Source organism: Rhagoletis zephyria, unplaced genomic scaffold, assembly GCF_001687245.7.
Source record: "Rhagoletis zephyria isolate East Lansing unplaced genomic scaffold, Rhagoletis_zephyria_1.1 Rzeph_scaffold_00047, whole genome shotgun sequence".
NCBI lineage: Eukaryota > Metazoa > Arthropoda > Insecta > Diptera > Tephritidae > Rhagoletis > Rhagoletis zephyria.
This window is the reverse complement of record NW_016157131.1, coordinates 621391-647993: the sequence shown is the minus strand read 5'-3', so window position 1 is coordinate 647993 and position 26603 is coordinate 621391. Positions and strand designations below refer to the sequence as shown.

The window sequence follows — 26603 nt, the reverse complement described above, 5'->3', positions numbered from 1 at the left end:
AAGTGTCAACTCGCAATCAAAATTCATTTCATAGTTTTAGAAACTTGTACAAACAAAGTATAGCTTTCCTTTAAAAAAAAAAGAATTATAGAAATCGATTAACGTGGTCCAAAGTTATGCGGTAACATATATAACAAAAAAAAAAAAAAAAAAATATTCGGACGAATTTGGTACCTTTCTCCTTTTTGCGAAGTCAGTTAAAAACTAGTTTACGCAGTTTAAACTGCGGACTATCATTTCTCGGAGTTCCAAATTTGAGCAAATTCTGTTAAGAGCGCGCAAATCTATTTTGAAAAATATTGCTTAAAATGCTTTTATTGCCAAACATTTGGCATTAAAATAAAAAAAAAAAATTCTCACCTTTCATTTTTGCATATCTGGCCACTTTGCGACATTGTGCCCCATTAGCCAGTATAACAACGAGGAACTATACGTACGTATATGTACAAATGTATATATGTATGCATATGCCTGCATGCCTAGGAAATCGTTTTACTTCACTTTTAATATGCCAAGATATATAAGCGCGTTCAACTTTAACAAGGCCGCACTTATCCTTCATAGCACTCACACAAAAACACTTGCACAGCCGTCGTCGCCTCCACTTGCTCTTACCAGTTATTCACTCGTATTTGTATTACACTCATTTACCATGCAAAAAAATTTACATTATCCGCCTGCAATGAGCCCCCCTGCTGTGCTGATGATCGGTGTGTATTAAAAGGAAATTCGTTTAAGACGTAGACAAAAACAAACATTAGCATAGCCGGCGCGGCGGTCGATTTCACTTTACGAGTGCTCTCGGCCACAATTGCAGGGCTAATAATGGCCGCTGGTCAGCAGCAGTGATGCGCTTGAAGTTGGCATGTACTAGGAAGTGGGGAGAAATGGGGCTTATTTACAACAAAAAAAAACGAGTTTTTTACTTTTCAAGCAAATGCTCGCAAAATTTCAAATAAACAAGCTTCAGATCTTGCCCTTTCAGTTTATATGCCGTCATTTTTGATTGGCACCTACGTATAAACACTAGGGAGTCCCAGAAATGCATGTGAAAAAAGTAAATTCAGAATTTTAATACTCCAACCCCCTAGGATTCTCTTATATCGAAAAAATACACCCCTGTGTTACTTTTTGGAATTCAAAAAATATTTATAGGTCGCTCAAAATTTTCTACGTATGTATTTTATATAGCATTTTCAGTTTAAATGAAACCATTTTCAAATTAAGCGAAACCTTTTTCAAATTAAATGAAACCTTCTTCAGATTCAATGAAACTTTATTCAAATTAAATGAAACCTTTGTCAAATTAAATGAAACTTTATTCAAATGAAATTAAACTTTTTTTTTGGATTACTTTGAATTAGCTGTTACGTGTTGCTCTCCCTTACGGTCAAGGCATGTTGAATACAGTGTTGCCGTTTCGATCCAAAATTGGTAGTTTCATTTCTTAAAATAAGGCTTTGGTAGGTTGGTTGGATTGTTGTGATTTTCGAGGGGTTTTGGTATATATATGGAATCAGAATGGAAACCTCTGTTTCTATTCAGGAGAGTCTAATAATAGTAACCAAGGATAAAGTTTAGATTAAGGCCAATACAAGAATCAAAGTAAAGGTGGGACATACATAGATGAAGGAACGGATAACGACAAAACAAAAGATGGCTAAAGAGAAGTGCAAAAATTAAGACCAAGGTAAATTTAAACACTTTCCTTGAATATGTACATAAGGGCAAAGGTGGATGTGATTATGTATGTTAATGAAGAGAATAACAAACATAAAAATAGAAATAAACATGAATATGAAGAAAAAGATGAGGATTAGGATACCGAAAAAAATAAAGATGAAGATAGAACACGGCCAAAAATGTGGGTTTAATTTTTAAACCCCACTGGGACTACTGCCTTATTTAATCTTTTATAGTCTACTTTTTAAACCCGTCAATAGTTTAAAGCAATTATTCAATATATTCTAGTTTAAATTTTAATCCAAAAAGTTCGTGGTTTAAAAATCAAACCAAAATGTTTTAATTTTAGTTTCTAGGTTTCATATATAGAAAATTTGGTTTACAATCTAAATTGAAATAGAAAATGTTTGCACACAGCGAAATGTGGTGTTGATTCAAACTCAACATATGAAAGCACATTTAGGTACATGCGTGGCTGTAGCTGATTGTGCAAAGATGCTTGATACAATTGGTCAAACACACCACACCTGATCCTACAACACCTGAATTCATCACACATTGACTCACCACAACTAAACTCATCACACCCGCCCTCATCTCACGCAAACTCAACACACCTCTACTCATTTCACCTCAATTTGGAAACAATTTGGTGATTTTAGAGATTTTCGAAATTCATTAAATCAGGATTTCTAAAACTATTTGGGGATTCTCGAGACTATTTAGAGATTTTGGGGACTATTTATCCTTATGTTTATCGATATTGTTATCGACATAATAATTTGGATTTCGAAGTAGTCCCGAGAATGCTAATGACGTCCCATGACATAAAATCACCTCACCTCACCAAACATTATCTAGGTGAATATGTTGATAAAGAATATGATAAAGGCAAAGATATTAAAGATAAAACTAAAGATGAAGACCACGGTAAATTTAAATACGAAAAGGATTAGCTAGGGATAAATATAGAAAAAAGAGTTAACTAGACTGACAGGAAAATTTCCAACGAAAGAAACTTGAGCTGAAAAAATATTCAAGACCAGTTTTTAAAGATTGCCATTTATTGAAAATTACCTTAGGCGAGGTTTATAAAACGCAAAAGTCGCTTTGTGCTAAATCGTATGAAATTAGAGGTGTTTTTTGAGATGTCAGCGTTTGGTGCTGGAATGTTAATTAAGACGTTAACGACTACCTCTGAGAACACGCCTAGTGCAAGTTCATTAAAGGCTTCGAGAGCTTAGGCAGCTAATGCATAATCCTACCAGGATTCACCAGAAAATCAGGATGATTCAAAGACATATAGAAACAGCTCTGGGCTCCTGAGTGCTCTCTTTTTAACTAGAGCTACCTATCTTACGCTACTTTACCTAACCTAATCTAAGTGCAAGATGTTAATTTTAAGAAGATTGTTCGCATAAATACGCCAATCAAAGCAATTTTGTTTAATAATAAATTTCCCTAAATCGAATTGAGTAACAATAACTAAACTATTACCTACATTTACGCTATGGAAAACTCCAACAAAGTTCTGCTTAATTCACACACAAACAATGACAATTAAGCTCGTTGAATCTAACAAAAAACTTCCGAGCATTTCAACTTATAATTAGCCAAGTTCACTGCTACCGAGAATCTGAGCAAAGGAATTCTTTCGGCATGTAGAACAGAGAGAAGGCTTACGGCAGAAAAATGCAAAGTAAATTTAAAACAAAGCCAAAGCAACTAGTTGGTATAAATAAGCCAAATAAAAGTATAAGCAAGACAATAGCCTGTTAAGCTCGAAGCCTCGCAGAGTGGGAAGCACTGTGGGCAAAAACAAAATTATGTGGGCAAAAATATAACTGGGCATGGATTTAAATCAAAAATTTGTTTCTCAGTGAGGACGCCGAATTCAAAACTACAATTCGTTTTTCGATAATTTTCATACGAGCGAAATTTTAACTGACAGTGAATTTTTGAATAAAATATGAATTTTTTGGCAAAAATGCATTCTATTGGTCAACATAGACTTTTCTTGTCTCGCTAGATTTAGTCTAACAATTTTCCAAATTTTTTCATTCCTTCTAAATAAAATAGGGTTTTCACAGTCCTCAAACTAAGCTTTTGTTACAGTGATGACCGCTTCATTCGCCCCAAATCTCTTTACCGCCCAAGCCACTTGTTTGGGTTTGGAAACAGAAAATAGTCGCTGTAGGCTAAATGTGGTGAATATTGTGGATGCGGAGGAAGTTTGTAGCCCAGTTGATGGATTTTTCTATGGTGATTACACACGAGTACACGAGCCTTGTATTTTCTTGATGAAACATCACTTTTTCTTGGGCAAATGTGGTAATTTTGGTTTCAAATTGATCTCGAATCTGTCGAAAATCTCTGAATAATATTTGCTAGTGAACATTTTGCCATTTTCAAAGTTATTGATTTGAATGCAAACCTAAAAACTACGGCCATGATCTTATTGGCTGCCAGACTCACTGAGATCGACTTTTGTGGACTTCTTGATTGTTCCTATGTCTCTGGTGTTTTGTGGTGAAACCATGTTTCGTCAGCGGTTACGAAACGGTTCAAAACCTAGTTCAAATTGCAGTAAATAGAATATCGTCCAATCACGTTTATTGTCGAGATGAATTTTATCGACGATCGCTTTTGGGCGTTCTAAACGACCTAAAGCTTGATCTTGTATCAATAAAGGACATCCAGGTCATTTCATTGTCAAAAATCCGGGGTGAAATTAATGGGCTTGCTGTTATAAAAAAGGTTCAAATTAGTTAAGAAGTTACAAGGAATATTATTACTATTAGTGCCATTTGCTGCTGAAATTCTACCGTTATTCTAGTTTTTTAAGACCCTTGGAGAGGTTTTCTAACTCAGCGCTTAGTTTAACCTATAAGGTAAAAAATTACTAGCCGGGAAATCTCGGTAACTTTGAGTTTCGAGGAGTCCATAAATTCCGATAACTCTCGATGTAAATCGATAACTCGATCAACTTTTTATACGTCCATAAATTTCGATAGCGGGGATGAGCTTGATAGTTCCATATTTTTCGAGAGCAATCGACAAACTACGATAACTCGTTACACTCTTTTAACACGATAAGATTCGACAAGCAGTAATAGCTCGATAAACTTATGTAACTTTGAAATTGGAATAGCTCGATATATCTTGAAAATTCCAAAAACGTCGGGTCGAAAAATCGAAAAATTTCAAAAACCATAAATATCGATAACTCGATAAATAATGATAATTCAATAAACATCGATAACGTGATAAATTTCCTGAATAATTCGATACGTTGCGATAACTTATTAGGCATGGAAAAATCGATAAATTAAGATAAATATAAACTTCGATGATTTCATTAATTTCGGTATTTTCAATAAATTTTCTTACCCTTTCAGCTACCCTTATTCTTATGTATGTATTTATTTCTAATTATTTTCTCATTTCAGTCTTTGTTTTCAACTTTTTCTTCAATGTTTTGTTAATAAAGATTACCTCCTCTTTGCCTTCTGCGCCCGAATACTAAACCCCCTAGACCCCTAGTGAAAAAGAATATTAGTGCCATTTTCTCGGCTCCAAGCCTCGGTCTTAAATATAGTCGTTCCTGGCAGACAGTTTTTCGATGTTTGCCCCTTAAGGTGGCACTGTGCGACGGCGCTGTTTGAAAACAAGAAACGGCGTTAATTTCATTATTAAAAACTGAAAGGCTAACACTAACAAAACTGTTTTACACAACAGTTAAGGCGATCAGAAACACGTTAACATCGTCATAGCCAACCCCAACCTTCGAAGGCAACGACTTAACTGCTACCCCTCTTCACCACTTTTCTTTCAACCTTCACCCATATAATTATAAAACAAAGAGGGAAAATAGTTATGCAATGCCTGCAGCGACGACTTGTTAGCCACCTTCGTAGTTTTTCCAACATAAAACGGCTCTACATTACAAAACATACAGTAAAGAAAATGCATGCAAAATGGTAGGAAGGAAAAATATGCGTGATCACAAAAAAAAAAACATAAAAACTTTGCAGCATCAGCAACAAGCAGCTGAGCAAGCCTGAGCAAGCAAAAATTCTACAAGTGCAACTCTGTACTGAAAATCCCGGGCATATCGAAATATTAATGAAAAAGTACTTAAGGCGTTTGTATGCCAACACTGCAACCATACATATCTACACTCTCACCCACACAAAGAGGGGAATATACCCAGCCAGCAAAATATTCTGAAAATGGATACGAAAAATCACCAAAAATACTTGATGAAATGTGGATTTTTGTGCGTTTGCCAATTCCATTTTCGATAATTTGGCCGATGCGTTTTTCCACTTAAGTGTGCGACAGAAACATATGTACAGACAAGTACTAAAACCTGTTGTGAAGCGGATACGTTTTTCCTCTGCACTTCACAGATGCTTTTTCATGGTTCGAAAAAAAAATTATGGAAGCACATACGGAAAATTGTACGAGATTGCAGTGTCGCCAAAATTTACGCCTCGCTGCTAGCTGGGCATCTATTGAAATTGCAAGATAGCAGCCAACGTTCGTGTTATGCATCGTCTGCTCTGCAGTTATCGATGATTCTTGTGAAAACGCTGCGGAAGAAGAGGAGGCATGCGTAGCAGTACATACATATTACAATAAAGGGCCAAGAAAAATAAAAAAATTTGTTCGTTAAAACAAAAGCTTAAATGTAATGTGCCTGCAGCTGCTGTTGGTCGGAATCTGTTTGAAAATATGCGTTCACAGAATGCTGTGGATGTGGACTATGTGTGTGCGTGCGTATCGCTTAAGCAGATTAAAATGTGTTCTTATGAGAGAGTGGGCACAAAAGCTGTCATGCTACGAACGTTTTTTTTTTCGAAGAGTTTGAAATTTCTGAAAAAATTGCATTCAGTTTGCGGCCTTTTTATAACCAGAAAAAAGGCTTTTAAACTTTTTTTTTACTTTTAAAACTTCCTCTTACATTTTTCGTAAGGCTTCAGAAAAGTTTACGACTAACTTTTCACACTTTTAAATAGTTTTAATAGCAAGTCATTTAAAATAATAACAAATATTATTTTTCACGCATTTCTCACTCGAATGCATTTCGTTATCCGCTTTGGCTAAACTTATGTTGCAACTATTAGCTGTTTATACATATGTATATGTACGTATGTATACTAGTATAAACATATATTCACAAGTATGTACATATATAAGTAAATGTGTATTTATGTACTCGTACATTAGACTGGTTTAAAAAACCAAAAAAAAAGTTATTTAGATTTGAAAACTGTGATAAATTAATCACAATAAAGCCACTCTTATTGAGAAAATGTCTTAAGAACTCAAAAAGGATTAATATGTCCTTTTATTCATCGAATTCGATTTTGACCTGTTCTAAACGGCTACGTGCAATTATAACAGTAATTGTTACTTTTCAAAGAAAATTTTTGTCAAAAAAGTCAGTATAACCAATAATACTAGTTTCTAAAGTTTTACAGACATGGGCCGGCGGGTGGGCAGAAAGGTATTTTTCGTTCACGGCTTCCACGTAAAAATAATCATACCATACATCAACAAAAGCGTTACCGATCCGAAAATTGTCGCTAACTGGTTACAGAATCTCCTCCCCCCTGATCGCCATAATGTTCAAAAATGGTGTGGTAGCCATGCGCCTATCGGAGTAAGCCTTCCGGCCCAATGATACTTGCCGTTTAATCATTCCCGAAGGCTGCTTGTGGAGAGGCTTTGAGGACAAGTGCGGAAAACTAAGTAAGGAGCAGGCGCTGGTGCTGGCGATTACGTCAAGCACCCCCCTTAATTGCTCGCTCAACCCGACCCCTTGCCTAGACACTTCCACAGGGCCGGTTCCGGTACTCCTGCCCTCCCGGTGGCGACAGCACCTGTCCCACCAGAAGCGTTTACGAGCGCCGGCTTCGACGCGCTCTTCCACAACCCCACAAAAAATTATCAAAAATCTACGGTATTTTGAAGCCATTTTCAACTTGCACACTGTTATACTAGAATTAAATGGGCTATACCCAAAAAAAAAAACATAAATCTTCACATTTTTTGATGGCTCATTTAATTCTAATAGTTTTTTTGGAACCAGTCTAATGTACATATACATATATATATGTTTGTATGACAAGTAATTTAAGTTGATTAAGAAACTTGCTGGCTGTCATGCAAACTACTTGTTTTACTGCGTCGACATGGCACGAAGCGCATGTGTGTGTATGCATTTCACCTTCTCCAGGAATGTGTTGGTAGCTTCCACATTTCTCCTACTCCTACCCACAACACCTGCTGCTGCTTGTTGATGTCGTAAAGTTTATCCTTTATTATCGCTTGTAAACTTTCTTGCCAATGCATCAATACTTTCTTAATAACCAGCTACTCCCTTCTGTTAGCAGTGCTGCGCGGGTGAGCGCGACACAGCGAGGCAGGATTAATGAAACTTTTAAGCTACAATTTCGCACGCGACCAACCACAACCGCAAAGAGTTTGTCTCCTTTATATGTATGTGCATAGCTATGTAGCGCCTCCCTCTCGGCAGCTGCATCTCCTACCCACAACTGTCGCCAGCTGCAATCAACCGCCGTGCGCAGTTTGGTTTGAGAGTGACAAGCTCAATGCTGGAAAATTTGTTTGCTACAAGTAAAGTGTTAAGTTTTTTTCCGAATTTATGAAATGTTTTTTTTTTTTTTTGTTAAGTGTTGTTAACATTTTTCCAGCTTCATGTATCAGCAGCTGCAGCAGGTATTGGCAGCAGTCTTTTGAAAAAAGTGGCATGGAAATGAAGTGAGTAAAACGAAGTTGCTATGTACGTGTGAGCGTGCTTTTCATAATTTTTTGGAGTTGGAGTCATGCACATTGCTTTACCTTCAAATATGTTGGTAGCTTCAGTTTATTTTCCCTTTATTTTTTTTTTTCTTCTTCTTCTTCTACCATTTGCCACATGCCCTGCTTAACACAATTTATGCAATTTTACGCTCACAATCCGCTCCGTAACTCATTTTTGTTGCACGAAAAGTTGTTGCAGGTTATATACATACATACATATGTACGTGTAGATAAGTTGCAATACACATTTATGCATGCCGCCCAGTAAGGATGTGGGTGTGGCTGTGGTGGTAATGGTATTAGTGGCTTTTGTGTCGCTCGCAATTCGCTTTGATTTACAGGCAAACTTTTCGATGTTAGTTGTTACTAACGTTGTTGTTATCGTTACTACATACATACATATACTGCTTGCTTTGCTAAAAATTTTCTTATTGCAACTACGAGTAGGTACATAAAATGAGTAAAAACTGTTGTTGTTTCCTTCTGCTTCCACACGCTGCTTTTGTCCCTACTGCGGCTGTCAAATGTGTTGCCAGAGTCATGAAATGATTTGCTCTTATACAAATATGTAAATTTGTAAGCGCATTCATACATACATACATACATACATACATATTTCAATACTACAATATTTACGATTTGCCAATTTGCAAGTTTCAAAGGTAACCCATTTAGAGGATTTTGGCAGTTGTTGATTTGTGTTGTTGGTTGTTGCTTCATAAATGTTTGCCAATTTTCAAGGCATGGCAACAAAATGTACGAGCGCTATGCATGTTTGTGCATGCTGTTACAACTTGCTGCTACTGACATTTGTAATTTAGATTTCATAGTGTCAGAAGAAATTCTATGACCCAGACATGAAAATGTGTCCTTTTGAATGGTAACAAGTGTGATAAGTAATGACAATGACAGAAATCGGCAATCTCATTATGTCAAAACGTTTGGAATTTATTAACCCAAATAGTAGGTTCTGAGCAAATCTCACGAGTTGTTTCAGGTTCAAACATGTAGTCGCCCACCCCTTCAGTTTTGACTCGATCTCGACCCACCTTTCCTCTACGGCATTTCCGGTGCCTGCCACAATATCGTCGCTTAGCCAAAGTTTATTCTTGCTGGGGCGTGCTTTTCGTGTGCGCCCTTTTTTTCCAGCTGGTTCTTTTGTAGACCCTTCCTTAGGCCTAATTCATTTAACACCTCTGGTTGCTTTGTTGGTCTCGATGCCTGTGCATCGAAAGGGGACCGCTAGCGTCCAGTTCTCTAAGCACTATCGATCATTCATCCATCGGCAATGGGAACATCAACATCACTGGCTTAAATTGCTTTGAAGAGGTGGGGAGAACGATGGCCGGAAGTATATATGAGAGATTTTTCTTCTTACATTTTGTCGTAAGTAACGATATTTAAAACTCCGATTCCGCACGGGTTCAAACTAGTCAGAAATAGTCAGATTCTACTGGATATCTATCCCGTACTCGATTCCCTCGGAATAAATATTTCAAGAGTTCCATTGTAGTACACAACGCTCCAAATTAATGGTCCCAACACGGAGCTATGCTTTCTAGAATAAAAGCGTTACATTCCTTAAGTAACTTCTACAACTGCTTGTGTTCAATATATACAACAGCATAACGTGTCTAAACAGTGGTAGTATATTAAATAAAACGTGCCCTTACTTGTCACTAGTATAATTACTTTTTTGATGTATTCAAATCCCTATGAACGTAGAAACCAAAATTTTCATTTCATATTTTCATTTACCTGAAAGTGTGACTAGATTATTCAACACCTGAATGCAATTATACTGAAATTTTATTAACAAGCAAACGTACGCATTGAGCAAAAATTTACCACAGTCCGCAGCAACCACTTTGTAGGTTTACCTTATCGCCAAAGGGCACACAAACAGCAGCAGCCACGCCAACGCGTTACCACAAAACATACGACGAGTGCTCTATGTGTCCGTCATTTTGCGCACTCAGGCACACTATTTAATACAAAACAGTGATGGAAGAGTTGGAAAAACGATGTGTAGGTTGTTTACCCTTTTTTATTTGAAGTTACTAGCATTTTATGTATCGGCGCTTGGCGCGTGTCCACCAAACGCAATACCGCACGGAAGAGTGTTTTAATCAGTTCCATGGACGCTCTTGGTTAACAGTGCTGATCTAGTTAGAGGGAGTAGCAACTCTTCGAAAAGCCTATGCGGATGACGTCTCTGTCATTTTCTGCCGCAAATGTCTGACATGTCCCTCAGCTTTCTAACGAACCAGACGCTGAAGGTTATCTGCGCCTAGACCACGGAAGATACCGACGTAGTGCTATAAATAAATGATTGGTTGGTAGCCGTCAATCTATCAAGTCTTGATAGCCGTGCGAATGACTACCTTAACTCGATGAACTATCCTATCTTTGTACTGACTCAGTACTGTGAGATGTCTTAACTCCATAGCTCAGCAGATTAAAATACGACATGCTATGTATCCGCTACAGGATGATTCTGGCCAAGATGGTTGAAAGTCATTTGTAAGACAGCTAAAAGATTGTAGGCAGGTTAGTTTGAAAGATTTTGTTTATTCTGGCACGAAAGGCTTACAAAAAAGATCCCTTGCCAATTTTTAAGGTGAGAAGCTCTTTTTATTATTAAAAAAAAAAACTCCTATATTTTCTTCTAATTTTTGCATACATGTTTTTATCTTATTTTTTATAACATTTTTTTCTTTATTTACTAAATTTTCTTTTACTTTTTAGGTTTTCTTGTTTTAAAAAGGTAAATTTTTTTCAATTTACTTTAATTTTTAGGAATTTGTTTTTTTTTACTGTATCTTCTTTTTATTTTAAATTAACATATTTGAAAAAAATCTATTTCATTTCATTTTTAGGAACAAATTTGTTTCCTTTTTAATACACTTTTTTATTAATTTTTCCTTTTTAAATTAAATTTTCTTTAAATTTTTAGATTTTTTTATTTTAAAAAGAAAATTATTTTTTCACTTACTTAGATTTTAAGAAACTTTTTTTTTATTTTTTATTTAATTATTTTTGCTTTTCTTAATTTGATTTTCTTTTAATTGTTTATTGGTAAAAAAACGTGTTTTAATTTTATTTTATTTTCATAAAACGTAGTGCTAAAAGATAAACAGAATAACGCTTAGACCTCCTCGTTAGCAGATCTTTCTGCTAGTCTTTAGAGCACAGAAAAGAGCTTTCAAGATAGTTGCCAGAACTGGCAAGTGTCTTACAAAAGACTTTTGTCTCTCGAAAGGCTGAAGTTAGTTGACAGTTGCCAGAATCTCCCTGCTAATGTCAATTACCAAACCGCATTATACATGGTTCAATGCGATTGGTATTATCAGAGGATACTTATCTGCCTTTACCCCCATCTATTGGCGAAAATCCGCATTAACTTTGTCTGCTTTTAGGTACAAGTTGTCGCATCAATTAGGTACAATTTAAAACTTTCACTCCCCATGGCTGATACACACATAAATCGAACTTCATGCAAATGGAGGTGTGTACATACATTTACTTATGTATATCTATATATCTATGTTCATTAGGACGTACCACCCCAAAAACAAGCAAAAAAAGTTCGCCGTTGAGTATACAGTATTTTTGTAAGGCAATTTCGAAATAAATAAATAATTTTTTTTGGTCAAACCCCTAAATGTTTTCTCTATATTCTCGGTTACACCTAGTACATTCGGTAATAATTTTTTTTTTTAAGTAGTTCCACTGGAAAAATCGAAAATCTTTTTTTTTATATTCTGGTACAGTCTAATGCACACACACAAATATACATTTATACATACCTATATGCGCATCCTGACATTACCAAATTCAAACGAGCTCGTTCGTAATAATACAGTAACGACTGCCAAATTGTGACTGCTGCTGACTGTCATCCGCCGACATGCTTACGAACTCAGTCGGATCCCAAACAAAAAAAAAAAGTTAAATAATGAAACTGAAACATGAAAATGCCAGCAATAATGCGGTCGAAATGCCGCATACCATTTGTATGTAACAAAGTAGATATTGAAAAACTGGCAACCGACAACCGACAACCGCTAAATATCAATATGAAACTGGCATAGAGTGGATGGAATCACTGGAAGCGCACAATGAAATTCATCAAACGGTGCTTATATGCAAAAATATGCATTTTCATACATATTACATATTTAACGTATTCACACATACCTAAAAAATCATGCATAGTTGAATAACAGTTGCAGATAGCGCAACACCGGCAGCAGCAGCAGCGACATGCACGGCAGCGAGGCGCATTTAAGTGGGCGGATATTGAATGGCGGCATTTACTTGGATCGCACTCAACCACAATCGCGCTTTCCAACCACTTTTGCGCTATCACTGCATTTGCATTGAAATTGTGTGAATTGTTTACATGTACATACATAAATATGTAAGTGTGTGTAGGTTTGTTTGTTTGTATGTACGTACATATGTATACGACCACATACCAGCCACGTACTGCGCTAATTAACCATGAAATGCTGCTAAGTGGCCAATTCAAAGTTTCGACTCATTCAGCCGTAATATTTCGTTGTTGTTGTTGTTAAATCATAAAATATACAAGCATACATATGTATTTGTACCTGGGATTGTAAATGCGCTTTTCTGCACTTCCGCGCAGCATTCATACAGCAAATGACAAAATCGGATATATGACTTTTCGATACGCAAATTAACAGTAAATCTTTTGAGCTGGTAGCACTGATACCCTTTTTTGTATAAATTTATCAGTCTCATATGTATATACATACCTATAAAAGTACAAACATACATGCAACCATGCGGTAGGCACATTTCCACCTATTTAATACAACATGAATGCTAATTTCCATTAATGGGATTATTCATCAATAAGCCACCGGCAATACAATTACATGCAATTTCATATTTTTATTTTTCACATTAAGTACTATCAAAAGTTTTCGCATTTGTCATAAAATGAACATATCTAGTAGAATTTTGTTGATTTTTGGCAAATCTAAATAAGCCATTGAATTCGACGATAGAAATTTCATTTAATGCTGAGCAAACAAATACAATTATCAATTTTATTAGCAGTGACATAAATACAAGATTGAATAAATTTTTAAAAATTTCCTAGTGCTATAAGCAAACGAATTGAGTAATAATGCAAACCGAATAATAGTTTTTAATAGGCCAGATGATCAAAATAACACTCAAGCGCAAAGATTAAAATTCAACTGTATATGGGGCGTTCAATACTAACTTTATTCAAAAATAAAATTTTGTTTTTGTTGTTTTTTTTTGTGGCCCTTTGTAGCATTAAGAACTTACATGTGGCTCTTTTCGGCCTCGGCCTTGCCCACCCCTGGTATACAAGTATATTCTTGTGAACTTTGCTTTATTTTTCTTTTTCTCTTCTTTTAATTTACTGTTTAGATTTAACTGTTCAAAAAAAAAGACAAATATTAAATTTTAATTTTTGAAAATTAGTTTTTGCCCTTCTTTAAATAAATTTTGTATTTCTTTAATCTTTAAATTGAACTTTTCTAAAAATAAAAATTATTATTTTTTTCATTTATTGTTTTTACCTTATTGTTTTTTTTTATTTAATTTAGTATTCAGATTATTATTATCTTCTCTTTTTAAAATAAAAATATTTTTTCCCTTCAATTTACTTTTTGGGACGTTATTTTATTTATTTCTTTTTTATCATATATTTTATTTTGGTTTTAATTTTCTTTAATTGTTTAGTTTTTATTGTTTATAAAAAGATATGCATTTACTAATTTCATTTAATTTTAAGAAACTTATTTTATATTAATATTAAGAGTTCTTGATTTTTTCTTATTATTTTTTTTGTTAATATTTTTGGAAGAAAAATAATTTTTTTAATTTCATTTAATTTTTAGCCACTTATTTTATTTTTTCTCTTTTTCTAATTTAATGATTTTCATTAGATAATTCAATTTTCTTACAATTTGTTGACTATATTATTTCAAAAAGAAAAATATTTGGCTAAATTTCATTCAATTGTTATTTTATTTTTTTTATTACGTTTTTACCTTTTTTATTTTTATTATTTATTTCTTTAAATTTTTAGTTTTTGTTGTTTCAAAAAGAAATCAATATTGTTTAATTTCCTTTATTTTTTAGAAAACTTATTGCCATAACACAAATAGAATAACGATAAGACCTCTCCTTCAATTGCTCTTTCCAAAGACAGAGAAGGGTATTGGCAATGTCTTACGAAATGCTTTCCAAAGACTGTAGTGAGTTGAAAGACATTTGCCAGCATTGCCCTGTAAATGCCTATTTCAGTGAGTATTTGTTGAAAATCTCATTACGCTCTGTTTTCTTTTATCGCAGTGCAGTAAGGCGTTGCCTAATTTCCTTACACAAAACCTAAATTACATACTCGTATATTTTTTTACTGCACCAGTGTCAACACTAATAAGCCACCGAACTAAGTAAGTACGTTGTGGTCATGCACAAAAGTCTCTAACAAAGCTTTAGCTTTACTTTCGTAACAAAGTCACGTGCACATGCGCAATGACCATTTGGGGCGCAGCACTTTTGTTTATAATTCCAAAGCAAACCGAGGCGGAAACTCCTCTTAATACAAGTAGGTAGCCAAGGACTAATGCACCAACTCTTCAGATAAGCTTGTAAATATGTTTTAGCGAATGTATGCACTTAAATTTATCTACTTAGTATACATATGTACATATGTAACTCTATGTGGGGCACTTTTGTACTTCGCTTAACAGATTTGTATTCTTGTAAGCTCTTTTGGGTATTACATATATTCATGTACACACTTGTATGTATCGATGTGTATTTGGCGTTGCGAAACACTCAAATGACCACAATATGGAATGTAGCCACTTAGACAATTCAAGTACGAAACGAATATGTACTTAGTTAAGTTGCTACTTTTGAAAGGCACTGTGTTGACAAGTGCACGTGCATATATACTATGTATATGAGTATATGTACACACATATATATGTAGGAATGTGCATTTCTCCGCCATTATCGTCAAGTTAACGAAGCAGATACATACATATGTACTTATGTGTATTTGCAAGTAAGTAGTATTGTATCGAAACAAGCTGGATTAGTTGGTTTGCAAGTTAGTTGGAAAAGCTCTTATGCACCAATAGAGCTGAAGGGGGCAGAAGTGCCAAACACTTGAGTAAGTAACCAGATATCCGCTTCAAATGCATATCCTTATATACTTGTACATGCTGTAATTGCAGCTGTGTGAGTGTGTACCTATGTATATAACGGGTGATTTTTTAAGAGCTTGATAACTTTTTTTTTAAAAAAAAACGCATAAAATTTGCAAAATCTCATCGGTTCTTTATTTGAAACGTTAGATTGGTCCATGACATTTACTTTTTGAAGATAATTTCATTTAAATGTTGACCGCGGCTGCGTCTTAGGTGGTCCATTCGGAAAGTCCAATTTTGGGCAACTTTTTCGAGCATTTCGGCCGGAATAGCCCGAATTTCTTCGGAAATGTTGTCTTCCAAAGCTGGAATAGTTGCTGGCTTATTTCTGTAGACTTTAGACTTGACGTAGCCCCACAAAAAATAGTCTAAAGGCGTCAAATCGCATGATCTTGGTGGCCAACTTACCGGTCCATTTCTTGAGATGAATTGTTCTCCGAAGTTTTCCCTCAAAATGGCCATAGAATCGCGAGCTGTGTGGCATGTAGCGCCATCTTGTTGAAACCACATGTCAACCAAGTTCAGTTCTTCCATTTTTGGCAACAAAAAGTTTGTTAGCATCGAACGATAGCGATCGCCATTCACCGTAACGTTGCGTCCAACAGCATCTTTGAAAAAATACGGTCCAATGATTCCACCAGCGTACAAACCACACCAAACAGTGCATTTTTCGNGCGGGTATTTGGATGTGATGCGTCGTTCAAAAAGATTAAGAATAAAATCATCGCTTGACAAAATTTACGAAATTGTAAAACTAAAATAACTATAACTGAGTCGCGTAGGTAATGAAATAATTGATCATAAATACTAGACAAAGAAGGCAATTTAAGGCAACAATGAGAACAGGAAATACCTTTTCAACGATATACTCGTACCATATGTACACTTCGGAATCGGATTAGAAGTAAAAAAAGTTATGAAGAAAGCTTTGGGCTAGCAGTTTTTATCCCTCTCTTAGCAAGGTTTTAAACTAGAGAGGTACATAACTAAATTTTGTTTTTGCGAATCCAAATCAACAATTTTTTAGAATTTTTATCTGTCTGTCTGTCACTCTATCTGTTTAACTGTATGTTTGTATGCGTATCACTCGAACACAAATGCATCAAATTGAATGCAGTTTTCACTAATGCATTGCTAGAGATGTAACTTAAAATATAGAAAGAAAAAAATTAAAGAGTTGCCACCTGTTTGATAATTGCAGTTTAAGTAAATTGATAAGATAAATTAAATATTGCAATATGGCTGTCAAAAGAAAGAGGTTCAAGAAGGCTTACATCCGAAAATATTTTTGTGGCGGTTGCCACATGTTTGAACATTTTCTTTTAACTCAATTGATAAGATAAATTAAATATTGCAATATAGGTATCAAACTGGAGAGGTTTAGAAAATTTTACTGTCGAAAATATTTTTTAGGAGGGTTGCCACCTTTTTGAAAATTTTTATTTAATTAAATTGATAAAATAAATGAAATATTACTATAAGGGTATCAAAGCCTGGTCGGAAATTTTGTTCATTTCTCACCCGAGTGCAATACAAATTTCTAATGAATCCGCAAGTTTAATTTAAAACCCTAGTAACTATTCGAAATGTTAGACAGAGTTATATGTGATCCGAGTTCCATATTTTTCATTTAAATCCGTGCAGCCGTTTCCGAGTGAAGAGAGGTCTCGCATGGTATCGGTTTTAATATCATCAAATTCCAAGTGACCCTGTACGGACAAAAAAGTTCTGACATCAAACATCTACAGGCCAAGGTCATTACTTCGACCTCTCAAATTTGAGCTTCGAAATAACGGTGCATTTTCAAACTAAAATCTTACATCTCTTTCGTCTAACATTGTGATAAATATTTCTATTAAATTATGAAATAAGTTGAATTTAATTTATCAAACACGTTGCCAACTCTCTTAAATAAAGGTCAGAAATAAAGCTGTTAAAACCTCATTTTCTTTTATATCCATCTTTTAGTAATTCATCTAACTTTCCAAATAATTTGAATGTAACTTTTTAAACAATGGAAACCCTTTTCAAACTTGTAAATGTTCAAACTAAAGATTTTGTCAACACTCTTTCGTTTTAGACACCCGTATTTTAATCTCATATAATTTATACATAAATTATTTAAATTAAACTTTTTAAACAGGTGGCAACCCTTTTCAAAATATTTTCAGGCTAAAGCCTTTTTAAATAACATTCGACTGATATTGTGATACATAATTCTAAACATTCTAATAAATTGATGAATTAAGTTTAATTTGATTTTTTTTTTAACATATGGCAACCCCCTAAGATTAGTGCAGAATTTTAATAATTCATTAAACTTATTAAAAAATTTGAATTTAACTTTTCAAACGGGTGGCAACCATCTCTAAACACATCAAAGGTATTCAATTTTTCAAACTAAAGATTTCTTAACACGCTTTTGTTTCGCATATTTTAATATTTCATTGTTTTTTGAATTCGACTTTTCAAACAGATGGCAACCCTCTTCAAAATATTCAGAAACTCTTACCACCAGTCAAAAAAAAAATTTTTCCGGTACACTGGGCTAATTTTGCCACAAACAAGAAAAACTTTTTCTCACATTTTTGTTTCCTCAAAAGTACCTATTTACGTATTGTTAGGTACCTAATAGCTTTTGCATTAAATGTGTAAAAATGTCTAGTAATTTCAGAATTCATTACAAAAAATTTAGTAAAAGGCGTTATTTAAAAAAATATACTATATGAATCGATCAAGGGAGATTACATTCACTTGTTTATATAGCATTTCGCTACGAAATTCTATGTGTTTTGTCTTTAATCAAACTTTTGTTTGGCGCCCATATCGCCACAAAGCAGCTGCAGGCTTCAGTAAGTTTAGTTGTCTCAACAAAGAAAAACACTTCAGCTACTTCAGCTTTCCCGCTGCAAGAGGTATTTTACGCGCATTCATTTATAACTAAAAGAATTCCAATGTCAATCCAATCAAAGGCTCATATAACAAATACCAATGTAGACAATAAAATACCGACGCACATAAACTTTAAACACACAAACGCATAACACACAGATGCATAGGTATGCTTAACAAAACTATGCCATACACTTTAGTTCCAACAAGAATGCGACATGAGCGATAGAGATAAAGGAAGAGTAGGGAGGGATGCGAGCTAAAATTCAGTCACGTCTTACGGGCAAATGTAAACTTTCAACTGAGCTGAAGTTACTACCCGTGGTGTATCAACTATCTTTACACTTTGTTTTTTTTTTTTTTTTGTTAAGTATTTCAACTTATTGAAACTAATATATGTACACACATACACACTAACTTCATATGTGATAGTTTAAATTCATAGTACGTAAGTTGGCTGCATTTGCCCACATTTCACATGACATTCCCAAACACGCTGCTTGCATTCCTTAACATTATTTCCAATTCTTTTCAGACTTTTACTTTAAGTGTGTGTGTGTGTGTGTATCTGTGTCAACAATACCATACTCTCTAACATATGCATTCTTTATTCTCTTTGCCTTTTTTTTTAATTTTCTTTGTCTGCCTTTGCAGTTTGCCAAACGGTCACATCAATATTATGGCCTTCGATCGAATGGCGGCCATTGTTGGCGCCTTCACCAAGCACATGCATGCCGTTAAGTCGCCGCACGAAGCACCACCTGGCGAATATAAGACATTCTGCCAGCACATGCAGCGCTCGTCGAAATTGAGCGAAACGGGTAAGTCTATTGATAAGCTTATAATACTTAAGTTATATATTGAAATTTGAAAAATGTACCGCAAGGAAATTGGTATTTTATCAGATTTAACAAGAAACCATTGGGGGGGGGGGGGGCAGGTATACTGCTCTGTAATCTGTAATGGAAAATTGTTTATTTTAATATTCAAATTCTTATTGTAATATGAATAGTGAACATATGTACATATTTAAAATAACATATTTTGGTATATAATACTTATAGCAGAGATACGGGTACGCCACTAAATTTTCAGTTTACACTACCAGCTGTTGATAGTGCAAAAGTTTAGCGGTAAACAATATATCCGCCTAAATAAACGATAGCGATAGTAAATGAAGAAATAGTCCACTAAAATGAGCAATCGAATAAAAACAAAAAAAAAAAAAAATTCTGCAAGAACGCTTAAAAACCCAAACCGAAAAGAGAACAAAATCTTCGTAAATGTTTCCTAAGAAGGAAAGTGAGAAGAAAAGTGTCGAGAACGTTCTCAACGGGAATTATTTCAGAACAGAATACTGTGATATGTTCCCAAAGAGCAAAAAAAAAATGCGAACAATACTTTCGGGAACGTTTCTAAGTGGACAAAATTGGAACAGAAGTATCCGGAACATTCTGGTAAAGAACATAATGGGAATAAAAGCCTATGGAACTTTCTCTAGAATAACCATTTGGGAACTAAAGTCTCAAGAACTTTCTGACAGAGAACGAACCGGAACAAATCTTCTATAAATTTTTCGCGAAGAATAGAAGCGAGTACCAAATTTTTAGCATTAGTTTGAAATGTTTGAATATTAGCATTAATCAAAAAAGTACTCAAAGATAATTACGCAAACTAATTCAACGAAAGGCTTAATGCACGAAATTTTCTTGCACAGGAAATTAAAAGTTGTTCCATAAATGCACAGTTACCCCTAACGATCAACGATCTGTATGTTGAAATGGTCCAGCTTTCCTCTAGCTTACAATTAACAATCATGCTTTCACTGAAACGAGTTTTCATCCCAACTTGCAGACGCCCGCCTCTCTCATTCCTAACATTAAGTTCTCAAAAGTATTTTCTCGTTCTTTTTTTCTTTAGCAGAAATTTCCCCAGACGGTTTGTTCTTATTTGACACTCCGCGAAAAAATTATCGATACTTTCGTTCCCATTGCGATCTTTTTGAGAACATTGCCGTGAGTTTTGTTCGCATTTTGTTCTTTACGGAAACGCTCCCGAACCTTTTATTCTCATTTTGTTCCGGTTTAGTTCTTTTGTACGAACGTTCTTGACATTACATTTTATTCTCATGCGGAAGTAAACCAAAACCGAAAAGCATTCTCAGTCCCTGATTATCTCTAACTACAGCGAAATTATCTCGAACTAGTCCCGAAATTGTCCTAATGTAGCCCTGAAGTGGTTCTAAAAAAGTGCTGAACTTGTGCTGAATGGTTCTCAGACAAGTCCTGAAACTGGTCCCGAACTAGGGCCAAAATGATCCTAAACTAGTCACGAAATCGGTTTGAAATGGTCCTGAGATAGTCTTTAGCAGGTCCCGAAGTGATCCAGAATTAGCTTCGAAATAGTAATGAAATAGTCTGAAACAGGCACGAAAGGGTCGAAAAAGCCTTTAAACGGTGTTACGAAATCGGCCCTAATTAGTCCCAAAAGGATCCCGAACTAGCATCGAAAATTTTCTAGAATAGTCCTGAACTACTCTCGAAATGATGGAAGTGTCATGTATAAGTGGTTGGGGCCAAGCAATGCCCAGTCTGAATCCTCTGTAGCTAAATGGTGAAGTGTTCTCCTACCTGATACTCTCGAGATTCCTTTATTATTTAGCGGAAACTTATATTACCGAACTTGTTTGGAAGTAGTTAGGGCTTTGCAATGCCTTGAGTGAAATTTTAATTGTTTCTGACAACGTAGTTCCTGGCCTTGAGGGTTGCCAATACCTCGTATTGAGCACCATGGCATGTTCCTTAAGAGATAAATGAAAATTATCCCCTTTGCCTTAAATTTTAGATATAAACCCCAGATTCTGTACATGTCAAGTTTGGAACCATAATTAAAGATTCTACAATGTGTAAACTCGCACCAAGTGCTGAAGTCAAAGGTCACACTCTTCTTTGGCATTAAGAAGACATTAACAACTTTATGTCTTGGAATGGAATAGGATGGTGGGTGGAAGAAGAACCCAATAACCATTTTTCAGAGCACTCTGTAAATATTTGCCCTTGCACGTAAGGTACTGAGAAGGGATTAAAGAGATAGGCAATGACATATGGGGTTGGAGTTCATTACTTTTTTGAATCTTCGCAGCTTGATGAGGGAACAGAGTTTTCGACATGGCTTTAGTGACCATATTTTGTTTCTATGAACTGTATCCCGTAGTCAGTCCTATCCGGCCTCCCATCTCACCCTGGCTGATCTCTTTAGGAAACACTTGACACTAGACCAACGGCTCCCATAAGTCCAATTGGATGATCCAACGGACCGCAGTATGAAAATTCATTAGCCAATGCATTGCTCTGAACACCTCAGACCCCGATACCCAGATAAGGAGTTCAGCCACAACTCACATTTTTGGGCTAATTTCGAAAGGATGCGAGCGGTTTCCAAAGTCTTTAGTGGAGCTTCACTGTCACTGCCGGCCCTGATTTTATGTCTACGTCAGCTTTCGCCATTTTTCTAGTCTGTTAATTTCAGTATTGCAAATATGTATTTTCAATTTATATACCGTTGTCATTGTAGCTAAAGCAACAAAGTTACCCTCCAAGGGCCATCCAGATGCTATCCTGTGCAGCTAAAATTTCGGTCTTGGAGCTCTTAAAAATTTGAAAAAAATGTAGCTCGAAAAAGACTTTCCAAAAATTTTGAAAAAATCTCGAGAGATCTTGCAAAATAAAATACGAAGGTAAAGTCAAAAAAATTCCAATAAACCAAAAAAAAAAACGTCCCAAAAATTCTCAAGGAATTTTCAAAAGTTCCGAAAAAACCACAGTCTCTAAAAAAAATAAAAATTTCGAAAAAATAAGAACGAAGATTTCCGAAAATTAAAAACAAAATCTGGGAAAAAAAGAAGAATCCCAAAAAGTCCCGAATAAACCGGAAATAATTACCAAAAACCAAAGGTACAGAACGGGGAGTCCCGAAAAATCTCAAAAAAATCCCTAAAAAGTTTTGAAAAATATTGAAGAAATCCATAGTCTCAAAAATCACAAAAGCAAAAGACTAAGAGTTCCGGAAAATTCATAAAAAGGTTCAGAAAAGTCCCGAAATAAATTCTACAAATCGCAAATAACCCTAAAAAGTCCTTAAAAAATCCATAGTCTCAAATAATCCCAAAACTTCCTAACAAAAAAACCGGGAATTACATACATCACGAAGAATCCCGAAATGTACCGAAAAACTCTGCATGCTCAGGAAAAAATTGACAAAAATTTTTTTAAATTCTGGAAATATGCCCAAAAATCAAAAAGTATTCCCATTTACTTTCCGTGACAAAAAAAAACATGAAAGGTAAAAAAACGGTGTATTTTCCCCTCAAAAAAAAAAACTCTGGTAAAGTTTGCTTTTTGGCCTTTAAGTATAAAAAGGAAAATATAATCGGTTTATTTTTCCCGAATAATACAAATCGGTTTAAGTTCAGGTTTTAAGTCACAATTCTCACATCTCTCAATGCATTTAATCCTCTCTCAGCTGCAGAACCGCTGGCAGCATAACCCTCTTTTGAAATTCCAGTTGACCCCTTTCGCTTGACGCTACCTTTCTCCACATTAAAGTGCATGCAAGCATTTAAAAAAAAAAAACGGAGCTTTAAGTTTAGTAAACGAAGTGAATTGTGTATAAAATGCCATTGTAAGCCATTTACTTGTTCATTGACTTAGCTGAACCGAACTAAACTGCATTGAGCTTTGTGAGCTGAACCGGACCGGGGAACTACTTACATACATACAAACATTGGTACATATGTATGTAACTTAGCGCAGCAGCTAAGCAATGAAGCGGCAAATAAACCTACTTACCGACACATAACAGGTTAAATACTCGTACATGCAAACATACATACATACATATGTAGTACAACCACACATATAAAGATACCTATATGCCCCCAGCGGCATACAGAAGCAGTGACTTAAAGCGCCAAACCAAGTGGAACCAGCTGAAGTGAACAAGCAGTCAACCGTCAAACCAGTGAGCGAATACAATTACTATACATACATACACACATACGTACGTCGAACTGAATGTACTACAACAACAAAAAATTGACCTCCACAGAAATTCCTTTTGTAGCAGCTAGCAACTAAAAACTACTCGTTGTGACCTCAGTTGGTTCAAGTCCATTGCGGGTGAGGGGGGTTAAAATTGCAAAAGTGTTGTGAGTTGTTTAGAAAATTTTAATTGGTCTTAACAGCAAATGGCTGACCAAAGGATATTATACACACGTACGCCTTTACTACATATACGAGTGTAAAATTCAATTTCAATACGCGTACAGCAGTAAAAAAAAGCCGGTTACACCAGTTAACAAAAGTTGAAATTGGATGGAACACTCTTGGATTTTAAAGAAATTTGTCTATCCTCTGAGCAGCATGGATCGATTAAATAGATTCCAACCCTGAAAGAGTGTATATGTGAATATTTACACCTCAATATTTTTTTTTTTGTGAATTATATTTTTTTACATTCTTTATCGAAAAAAGAAGACACCATTTTTTTTTGTCATAATATTCGGATATCTCGAAAAAAAACCGAAATTTTGAACTCAAGCGGAAGTATCTTTTTTCAATTGTTTGCAGTTAATAAACTTTAATAAACTTTTTGGAGGAGAAAATGAGTTAAGTTATCAAAATGTGCGTAATTACTTCGGCTTTTCACGGGAGTGTGAGATAGATTAAAATAAAAAAAAATTATTAATCCATCGATTTTCTTCATTAGTAGCTTGATTTTTGATAGTAAACTTCTTTGCTCTCGGTAATGGGTAAAATTTGCGAAGCTGTGGCATAGCCCAGCAGAAAATTTCGACGGCCATAGCATGTATGTATATTCCAGCAGAAAATTTTTAATTTCATTAGAAGCACCGTGTGATTACTTGCTATTGCAAGTGGTTGTATTATTAGTTGCGCACTAGTTTTAGGCAGAGGCATTTCTGGTAACACAACCTTGTACGAATTCGCCTTGAGGCAGTGTTGAACCGGAGCAGCGATTTACATGATGACTTTCCACTCTGAGTGTTCACATTTTCGTATTTTTACTATGAGTTCGTAATTCGCTCCGCTTTAAAAATGAGGACGAAAGAATTGACCAAAGAAAATTTGACGCTTAAATGTCAAAATAACTGTAAACTCTTAAATGTAAAAAAAAATTAAATTTAGTTATTTTCTATTGAAATAGTATGTACTTGAATGCAAAATAGTTTATTTTCTGATTTTTTTAGCTTCAAAGCAATATAAATTAGTATTTACTAAACCCTTTATCTACATTAACGATTTACTTCAAATTAGATGAATATCACAAGCTTTATTATATATTTAGTTTGGACGCTTTCAAAAAAAAAACGGCTCAAATATAATTGGCTTTAATTACACCGTGCTCGGATTTTCAACTGTTGCTTTTTGACAAAGGTTTGGATAGTTGATCCTACTTTCCTGAGGGCCTCGAAATTCAATTGTGTCCACCGTTTTGTTAAATTGGCTTCAATTTTCGAGATAACGGTATTTAAAGTTTACCTTGGGGCCGCTGAGAACACATTTATAACCAGCCTAACGTCATAGATTTTGAAATGGAAAACCCATTCAATAAAGGCAGCGACAAAACAATTTGCAAATATCTTGGTGTGTAATACTTTTTTTGCATTTCAAAATTAACGAAAAAATTTTATAAAAAAAATTTAAAAATTAAAAACACTAAAATATATTGCAAATTGTGTTTTATTTTTTCTAAAGGTTTTTTTATTTCAATATTTATGATCTAAAACTGTTTATAAACGAGTTCACAGCGGTACGAAAACTGTAGCCAATCTGAGAAAACGTGGGAGGCTATTGAATTTAGAAGGCTCTAACTAACTTACTTAGATCAACTATCAAAATCTTTTCCGAATTTTTAAACGTGCACAGTGTTATTATTTTGTGTATAAAAAAATATTTCAGGACTTGAACTTCCTAAAAAAGTCATATATTTTTCTTAACAAGTTTAATAACTATTATTGTATAATAAAATTTAACTAGTCGTTAGAGTTGAAAACATCGCCCGAATTGATTAACGTTTGTCAATACTTTTTAATTAATTAAATATTTTGATATATGAAAAAATTGATTTGTAAAAATAACAGCTAATATATTTGTAGGGTTTTATATATTTTTCTGATAGATTTAATCCATACAAATATAAAAAATAAAGCAATAAAGAGCTAATATTAGTTTTTCATTTAAGTAGTCGGCTGAAGTTTAAATACTGCAGTTATAATTCTTTGAGTGACGTATATTACTTACAAGGTAAGACACAAGTCCACGAAAAACTTAGCCAGTAGGTGGCGCGAGGGTACAAATAAATATATATACTTTTTCAGCCACTCACCTTTTATTTTAATCCAAAATTTAGGGGTTAATGGTGGTATCCTAGTACCATGTACATACTTTATTTAATTTAACAATTTAAAAATAAATCGATCATGAATGAAGATATGCTTTGAAATTCGGCAAAAAGAAACAAAAGAGGTCATCGATTTCTTGAAGATGCTCAACATCACCTCTTTTTTCAATCATTACAATATGGAATGTTGGCATTCGCCAGTTGCCATTTATAAAAAAATATTAGTTGGATTATCTCTATTCTTTCTGATTAGATTAGATTTTAAACCAAAAATAAAAATCAAAATCAAAAGTTTCCAATGTCCTATACATTATTTCATTATTTATAATATTTTTTCTAAAGGATAAGCCTTTTTTAATGTGAAAATAGTTGTTTGTCACTGATACGCCACGTTGCTCTAATATAATTTTTTGTCTTTTTTGCTCGTTCACCAAACGAAAGATAATTATCTGACGCTAAAAGCAATTTTGTATAGAAGTACTTTCATTTGGTGAACGAGCAAATAAGGCAAAAAATTATATTAGAGCAACGTGGCGTATGAGTGACAAA

The 26603-nt window shown here is 34.6% G+C and overlaps 1 protein-coding gene across 1 annotated transcript in view; it reads left to right on the top strand.

Moving 5' to 3' along the window:
- Positions 1–26603, top strand: part of LOC108367583 (ras-GEF domain-containing family member 1B) — a gene marked incomplete at its 5' end in the record, with an annotated part of 175944 nt that overhangs the window by 69677 nt on the left and 79664 nt on the right. Inside the window, one exon of the mRNA XM_017622241.1 lies at positions 19290–19456. Coding sequence (XP_017477730.1) covers positions 19290–19456 — 167 coding nt within the window. The remainder of the gene's footprint in view (positions 1–19289; positions 19457–26603) is intronic.